The 8,846-nt window shown below is 46.9% G+C and overlaps 1 protein-coding gene across 1 annotated transcript; it reads right to left on the reverse strand.

The window, feature by feature from the left end:
- Positions 1-4,080: 4,080 nt before the first annotated feature.
- Positions 4,081-6,130, reverse strand: LOC109759302 (myb family transcription factor EFM). The gene is made up of 5 exons (XM_020318124.4): positions 5,796-6,130; positions 5,517-5,671; positions 4,978-5,392; positions 4,741-4,817; positions 4,081-4,607 (listed from the first exon to the last, which is right to left on the reverse strand). The coding sequence occupies exons 1-5, from the start codon at positions 5,995-5,997 to the stop codon at positions 4,386-4,388; spliced, it is 1,071 nt and encodes a 356-aa protein (XP_020173713.1). The 5' UTR covers positions 5,998-6,130; the 3' UTR covers positions 4,081-4,385.
- Between the last annotated feature and the right edge of the window lie 2,716 nt (positions 6,131-8,846).

Consider the following 8,846-nt stretch of genomic DNA (forward strand, 5'->3'; position numbering starts at 1 on the left):
CGGTGGCGGGGGATCTCCTCTCGCGCGCGTCTCCGGGGTGGGGCGGACCCCAAGGCATGTGGTGGCGCGACCGATCTGGGATCTGCGGCGCGGCGGATGGCTGTAGCAGGCGGCGGGAGGCCGGCCCGTCCTGGCGGCGGGCGGCCCAGTCGCGGGCGGCGGCCAGGGCTGCGGGCGCTGCGGATGGCCCTTCGGGCGGCGGCGGCAGCTGCGGTCGGCGGCGGCCGGCTTGGCTGCGGTGGCGTGCGTGCTGCCTTCAGATCGGCGATGGCGGCGTGGAGGGCCTGGTGGTCTCGTCGGCGGCACCTTCGTTCAGATCTGTTCTGACCGGTGCAGCCGGCGGTGGTGGTCATCTCTTCCGTCAGAGGTGGTCGACCTGAGGCTGGGTGTTCGGATCTTGGGATCCGTCATCTAGCACCAGCTGCGAGTCGGGGAGACGTAGTTTCCGGTGAAAACCGAGCCGACGGCGGGCGATGGCGGCGTTCCATGTCGTTACCTTGATGAAGGCATCGTCATGTGACTACCATCGACCCACTCGTACTGCTCCGGGGGAAACCCTAGGATCTGGTGTTCCAGACCGGATGATGGCGGCACTGCGGTGTCGTTTCTCTCTTGGGAGCATCGTTTGTGGAGCAGTGCTGGAAGTCAGAGGCAGGACGTGGAGCGGCTTCGTCTTGCACGGAGCTTTGGTGGAGATGTCAAGTCATGCCTGATCGACAGGTGCTACGCTTGGTCATGCCTGGTCGGCAGGTGCTACGCACGACAGATCCTCCAAGGACTTCAAGCTGTGTCGGCTGGTGGTACTTGGCAGCATGGCGCTGAGGTGTATCAGTGGCAACCGCGACGTGTTCAGCTGTTTGCGCGCAGGGAGGAGGTGCCGTTGGGCGCCGTGGTGGCGTCGACGATAGCTGGACCGAGCAAGGTTGATGCATCAGTACAGTTCTGAAGATGGAGCGGTGGCAGTTGGCGGCGGCGGCCTCTGAGAGCACGCCGGACCAGTGTGTGTCCCAGACCCGACAAGTGGCTATGTTGGGGTCTCGGGTCTTAGATGTTAGGCTTGGCTGCGATGTCTGTTTGGTATTAGGCCCAGGCTATCTGCGCCCCTTCATCAACTGGATAGGTGTAGCGACAGTTTGTTGCTTAGACGGCGGCTTTAGTCTTACTATTGTATGACTTTGTAAGGTCTTGTGAGAATAATTAATAAAGTGGCCGTATGCATCGCCCAGATGCAGAGGCCGGGGGTCATCCTCCTTTTCTAAAAAAAGAAACTACTATTCAGTTGTTATGTTTTTTTGTTTTCGTTGTCTGTCATCAAAGAGTTATATTTATATAATGTAGATTATCTTCCTACAATTTTTAAATTGTTTGCGTACTGTGGAAGTGTTTATTTCAATATGGCATGCTGTTCTAAATGGATACTTTTTCTACTTGCTGGTTAGCTTTGCGAAACAATAACTATTATAGCCACTGATCTGCTCAGGTCCAATTCCTTATTGTACAGTTTCCCATTCTAGAGTAGACTTTATCCACTGTTAAGATTTTGATAGCACGGTGACATCTTTAGCTCATGTTTAATCTTGCTAGAACTAAGTTGCTTTATAAAAAGTTTGGCGTGCATGTCATCCATGCCATACATAAAATGTTAAATTCATTCTGCATTTTCTGATTATTAATCTAATACTTTATCAATTTGTTTTTGGCTTCTAAATGTTCTACAACTATATATCTAACAGGCATCTCTCTCAACCGTAGTTCCACTTTAGGAGAAGTCGGAAGAAAGTGAGTGGGGGCCTTCATCAGGCCTTCAACTTATGAAGATGACGAGCAGCCTGAATCCAAGATTTCCAAGACTAATTTGATTTTTTATCTTTGCTCCAAGTTTGCATCTCCACCATGTTCACTTGGAGTCTTGTACAGTATTTATATGTTCCTTCCAAAATTCACCCAAGAAAATTAAACATTCTGAAATCTTTATCAGACGTTGGATTACATTTTCACTATACAATGTTTTGAGATTTACTTGAATTTCATGTTTGTTCAGACGTGCGTTGCACGTGCACACTTACTAGTTAGGCCTAAATGGGCCTAAGTACGTCGCATTGTATCAGATCACTGCCCGTCCATTAGCGCGCGAAAACCATAACCCAACGCGTCGCTCGTATCTGGCGCATGTACGGTTAGGACGGAGGATCACGGTGGCGGCGTCGGCGAGCCGGAGCCGGCGTACTATAGGCGATGCCCATCTCGGAGGCAGACCCTCTGTCGTGGTCGACACGATTGGTGTTGGTCGTGCGCTAGGGTTCCATGGTTCTGCCGAGGTAATCTTTGATTCTTTGTACTTCCGCAGCACTCCTCCATTGCGAAGTGATAAACAGTTTCCCTTTCCTGTCGGTGCAATATATGCAACCAGAATATTCATCATCGGAATATTCAATATGAGCTAAAGTATAAATGAATATTCGTCCAAGAGCAAGGGAAAACAGCAGCGGAAACTGCAAGTCCAGACACTAATATTCGCGTGTTATAATGAATGAAACTACTATACCATACTCATATTCATCATCTGCTACAGCTAAACCATGACATCGTTGAGACCAAGAAAATTCAGCAGCACATGCAGGCGGTCCGGATGAAAGAAAACACGCAAGTCGCATGCCAAGAAAATGAGAAGTGTTTTTAAAGGAACTGATCGTTGCAATGCAGAAGAAGAGGAAGCGGGCAGTTCACGAGTCAGGACCAACAAGCATATACTCCAAGCCTGCGTCTGATCGTTCAACATTTGGCGGTGACGACAGACAAGGGAAAGCTCGAGGAATATTCATCCGCACATCCATCACAGGATCCTAAGCTCGTCGTATGATCCTAGAACGATTCCGCGTCCAGTGACCAACCGTTCGATCACGTACTGATGGCCAATTCCAGCAGCCTCTTCGCTTCTGTCCTAATGAAATGAAGTTCACACACAATCGGAAAATGCAGTGTTCCTACCGGGGCCTTAACTGAAACTGGAGCAAACCATATCTACTACCTGAAACTGAGTGTGCAACCTCAGCTCCTTGTTCAGGCGATACGATCGGCGTCGAGTTTTTTCCGGTTTCGCCCAACTACAGCCATACAGGATAGCGCGACCAGAACTCTGCAAGAGTACGTAGTGTGGACCAAAATCTGGATAACACCGCAAGATCAGCGCAAGAATGCAGAGTCAAGGTCGGGACATGTTCAAACAAGCATGCTAGCAACGCCTCACAATATATATATACTAATCTCCCGGATAAGCATAGGCAGAAGAACCCAGTAATCAATCATATAACACTTGTTTGACTCGCAGCGACGATAAGCATGACAAAACTGAACATTATCAGCAAAAACAAAAAGAGTTATCATGAAGGACGAAGAATGTGATGCTGACTTCTGGTCCTGTGACTGTGAGCCTCACACAGCAACAAACTCGCAAGAAATCAAGGGTGTGCGGGCGACCTGGAAACCTAGACTTTCATGCCAAGAATGCACGGTTAGTTAGGTTCTGCAGCAGCAGCAGCAGGTGAGAAATGAGCGGAGCCGAGGAAGATTCTTGGTGTGCACTCCTGCCATCCTGGTTTTCAGGCGACAGATCATGATCAGATTCTTGGTGTCCCAACATCCCAGAGCAGATATTTGGTCAGGTCAGGTGAAACACATGATGCTTTGCTTGATAATAGGTAGAGGTAGGATCATTTCAAGTTTCTGATAGGTTATTGACAGGATGGCGAGCAGTACTGCTCTAGTTATGTATTATCCGGATTCAGGACCACCTCAAGTTCCAAGGGAAAGGATGAGGGGTCCAAAGCATTTTTCTTCTGTTGTGGAATCCAGAGCAGACATCTTGATGTTTTCTCCATTCAGTCTTTGAATTGGGTCTTGATGCTCTCGCTGTGATGCTCATGGCCATCAAGAAGCAGAAAAATGCACCTTAATTTGCTGGAGAGAAGCAAAACACGGGCACAATCACAAGTTCAGAATCTACCTGCAACTGACTTCCAGTTGAATCAACAAACGACAGCAGCAAGCTTTATGAAAAGCTGTATACTGTACTACTTAATCGAAACGGAAATTTGCTTATCAAGAGAAAGTCTGACACTGAACATTGGTAAATTCTCTGGGCGAAAATTGTAGCTCTGCCCCAACCTTTTTAGATTAACATATCCGCAAAATTGTAACTGGTATAACCTCTTCCCGATGTACTTACATAATAACAGCAAGAGTTTCATCTCAAAGCACTCAAGGCTTGATCACCCTGCATACAACAAAAAAGACTACACTATAATCCTGTCTCAGGAATCTCTCAAGATACCACTGTCATCGCGCGCCATGGAAATCTCTGAACAAACACTAATATAACTTGTTGATCATTTCCAGCCATAGCTCTCGGATCTGCCATCTTCCTCCTCGCCGCTGACCGTCACCGATGAGGCAGCTACGCCTGAGCTTGAGAAGTTTAGGGGCCCCGGAGGTGATCCCCCTGACTGGGAGCTGCTCTGCTCCTGAGTTATCCAGAGCCCTCCCATGAGCACGATCGGCCGGTTGGCTGCCGGAGATCCTGGCGCCCTTCGGTTGTGCAGACGGTATTTCTGAACAATAAGAAAAACAATACGTACAGGATTCACATTAGTGTCAATGCAAATTACGTACTAAAAGCCAGTAATAAATTCCATCATTAGTACATGGACAGAAGTTTGTGAAAGATAGTGGTGAATTGCTCACCTGGAGATGGCTCTTCACTTCATCATTGGTCAGGCCATCCACCTTCATCAGCTCCCTGATTTGCTTTGGAGTAGCAACTGCAATCATGCCAAGGATAACAACCATGTAAGCACTCAATAATTTGATGCTTATGCCTCGATGAAATTAGTTATAATTGCTATTATATGTAGTGGGTGTACGGGATATTATATCTAGAAATGGCAGGAAATTTCTGTGGTTTATTTGTGAAGCTCTCACCTTGGGGACCACCGAGTTGGTGCAGGGCAGTGACGAACTGGCGGTGCAGCTCCGGCGACCAGCACCGCCGCGCCTTCCTCGCTTGCTGCTGCTGCTGCTGTGCTGTCTGCTGCGACTGCGCCTGGAGGCTTAGGGAAGGGGCAGCCGGTGCCAGGGCGGCTGCAGCCCTCGCCGCTTCTTGCGCGAATCCAACAAGCTGGCGGCGGCTTTCTTCAGCGCCGCCGGTAGCAGCAGCCGGAGAGGTCTTGATCGGTGCCGGCGACAGAAACGGCAGATCCGGCATCCGCACAGCCTTGTCATCCTTCCTCAAACTCGGCGGCGCGAACGCCGGCGCGCCGGAGCCCACGGCCTTGGACGGCAAGCCAGCGCCGTCGCGAGATTCCGGCTCCGACGACCTCCTCCTCTCATCCTGCTTCTGCAATCGTAAAAAGGCGCAAACTTTCAGAACCCAAAACACAATAAAACCACACGATTTAATGATCAATGCTTCACGACAACAAGCAAGCACGCGGGCAACCAACTGAATCGCCGGATCCTACCTCGGAAGCATCGTCCCCCCGGACGGAATCGCCGGTCCAGAGCTGCGCGGTGCTCATCCAGTTGCTCTTGTCGCCTGCGCCGGCGTCCTCCCTGTCCTCTCCTCGATCGCCGCCTCTCTTCTTCTCCTCCACCTCCTTCTTCATCACATCAATCACTGCGCAAGCAACCAAACCACGTCAAGAAAGACTCCCCAAAAAGAAGAAAACAACAAAGGGATAATACTAGTAGCTACTACGGAGTACTAGCGAAAGCAAGCTAGCAAGAGGTTTCTCTCTCACCGTCGGCGAGGAGGCGCGCGCAGAGGGGGAGCTCGCGCCGGAACACCTCGATCTTGCTCTTCTCCTCCTCCAGCCTCCGGATACAGTCGTCCATGGCGGCCGCCGGCGCTTCCCTGACCCGCCCCAGGCTCTTGGCCGCGAACATCTTCAAATCCAGGCTCAAATCTGCGCCCATGCCGATCTCTCCTACGTCCAGACCCATCGATTTTACACCGGAGCTCTCGCTCTCGCTCTCCAAACGGAATCTTTACTGACTTGTTGCAAGAGAAAGTATGAGGTGGATGTGAACTGGAGGGAGGAGGTGGGTGAATGGGGACGTTTATATAGAGGAGGAGAAGCATTCGGGAGGGAGGAGAATCTCGAGAGTGTGCGAGGATGAGACGAGGGCGATTTTTCACGTCACCTACAGATAGCTACAATGGACGTTAGTTTCCGCCAAGGCCCTTGGGTTTTACGGCTTTTAAGCTTTAGCCCGCTTTCCTATGCATGCCAACAAATTGAAAATGTGTCTTGCACATATACCTCTCCAAACCTCGGGCCGGGCCGGGCTTCGGGCCGGGCCTAGCCAAGCCCGAGGCAAAAAACCTAGGCCCAGGCCCGGCATGGACCGGCCATCAGGCCTGGTTTTTGGCCCAAGCCCGGCCCGAATGCGTAAAAGCTCGTCAGGCCTCGGATCGGGCCTCTTCAGAAAAGCGCATAAACGACGGGCCCGGCCCGGCCATTGGGCTCAAAATCTAGGCCCGAGCCCGGCCTGGGACCTGCGTCGGGCCGGGACGGGTCGGGCTTCCCATGGCTAGGACTACTTGCACACACTTTTTTGTGTGTGTGCGTGTTGTACACACTTTCAACCAGATTAAGTTTGTATGATTGGAGTCAGAGGGAAGATGCAAAACGCCTTTTTCTTCAGGGTGTTAAAAGAAATAAAATATGCGGTCGTATTAACTGGAAATGTTTAGTTTTGGAAGCAATTAATCGTTGGCGTCAAATATGTGTTTATCTTATCAAGGTAGTATATCGGTCAGGTACGATAGACAGCGGGGATGTGCACACAAATTACGAATTTAATTGTATGTGTATTCGTTCTATATTCTGGATTTGTATTAGCTGGATATATTGATTTGTCTAGATATGCATGCATACGCGGCGCTGAGGTTACATAATAGGTTCGTATTGATTGTCTCGTAAAAGCGCGTGGTTGGTTTCCTTTTCTTTAATTTTTGCGGTTGGTCATTATAATTTTCGTTCGTTTTATCTTTAGAATTTAGTTTTTATACAATTTTATGCTTCTTCGGAACATAGTGTGTTGCGCTCATGGGTCAAGTTCGTTATTTGTTGTTATATTAGTTTTGCAACTTGTAACACTCTAACCAACATTGACTTATCGTGCAAAAATATGACATAAACTGCTCTCTAAACCGTCTTCATTTCAATTTTCTATACATGTCTAACTTGGTGATCATGTTTGGTTGGTGGCCACCCGGTTGTGAAGTTTTCAACAACAAGAATAGGTAAAAGTATGGCATGCTTTATATAAATAGTTGTCACATATGGTCATGAGGTATTTTCTTGTGAAAAATGTATGCCTCGTATTTGGCCATAGAAAGTGTATTCTGCCGCACAACCTAGTAGAATATACGCATATCACGTCCATATAAAAAGTAGTACTTGACAACTATGAAAGTAATAAAGAAACATCAAACACAACAGTAATCCCAAAGTCGAATTTAGAGACACAATTTGTGAGAAGATATGAATTGCCCCCCTTTGATCTGTGTCTCATTAGAGTGGTGACATCATTTCACAATGGCATATGCATGGGGTTTTTGAAATATCCAGCCATGAGATATCCTTTTCTAGGAAACACCTCCAGATATGCATCACCCGACCTGTAGGATAGTTAGCATGATATATGGTGTCATTCCCATTAATAATTTTAGCCATTGCTAGCATAAACTAAAATGCAGAATATGTTATCATCTACAACGGACTATAGGACACTCTAAAATAAACTGAAAGTTGAATCAGTATTAACTTTTAATATTTGAAATAAGTTTGGGTATACCCTATGAATATTTGATGAAGCAGCATAAATCGTTAGCACTTGCGTAAAATAATATACATATTTAGTTGCACACATATTCGTTCTCAAACGCTAGCACTTGAATACAAGAATATACCCTATGGATATTTGATGAAGGGGCATTTCAATTGTGACAGATAGACCTCTAAGAAGAAAGAAAGTTATGCGATGGTATTAATTGGATATGTTGAGTTTTGGTATCAATTAATCGTAAGCGCCAAATACGAGTGTATCTTATCAAGGTAGTATATCGGCCAGATACAATACACAAGGGTACTATGTACATAAATTACAAATTTAATTGCATACGTATTCATTCAATATTTTGGATTTGTATTAGCTGGATATATTGATTTGTCTGGATATGCATGTGTACGTGGCACTGAGGTTACATGATAAGTTCATATTCATTATCTCGTAAAAGTGCGTCATTAATTTTCTTTTCTTTAATTTTTGCGGTTGGTCAATATAATTTTCTTTTGTTTTATCTTTTGAATTTAGCTTTTGTAGAATTTTCATTCTCTCGTAAAAGCGCGGCGATTTTCTTTCGCCATTTTAGTCTCACTGATGAGAGTCTAGGCATGTTTGGTTGGTTGTCACCCTGTTCTGGAGTTTTCAACAACCAGAATAGGTAAAAGTATGGCATGCCTTATATAAATAGTTGTCACACATGGTCATGAGGTATTTTCTTGTGAAAAATGTATACCTCATATTTGAACACAGAAAGTGTATCTACCGCACAAGTAGTAGAATATACACATATCACGTCCATCTAAAAACTAGCACTTGACAACTATGAAAGTAATAAAGAAACATCAAGCACAACAGTAATCCCAAAGTCGAATTTAGAGACCCAAACCGTGAGAAGATATGAATCGCCCCACTTTGATCTTTATCTCATTAGAGTGGTGACACCATTTCACAATGGAATATGCATGGGGTTTTTGAAATATCCAGCCACGAGATATTCC

This window comes from Aegilops tauschii, chromosome 2 (genome assembly GCF_002575655.3).
Source record: "Aegilops tauschii subsp. strangulata cultivar AL8/78 chromosome 2, Aet v6.0, whole genome shotgun sequence".
Lineage (NCBI taxonomy): Eukaryota > Viridiplantae > Streptophyta > Magnoliopsida > Poales > Poaceae > Aegilops > Aegilops tauschii.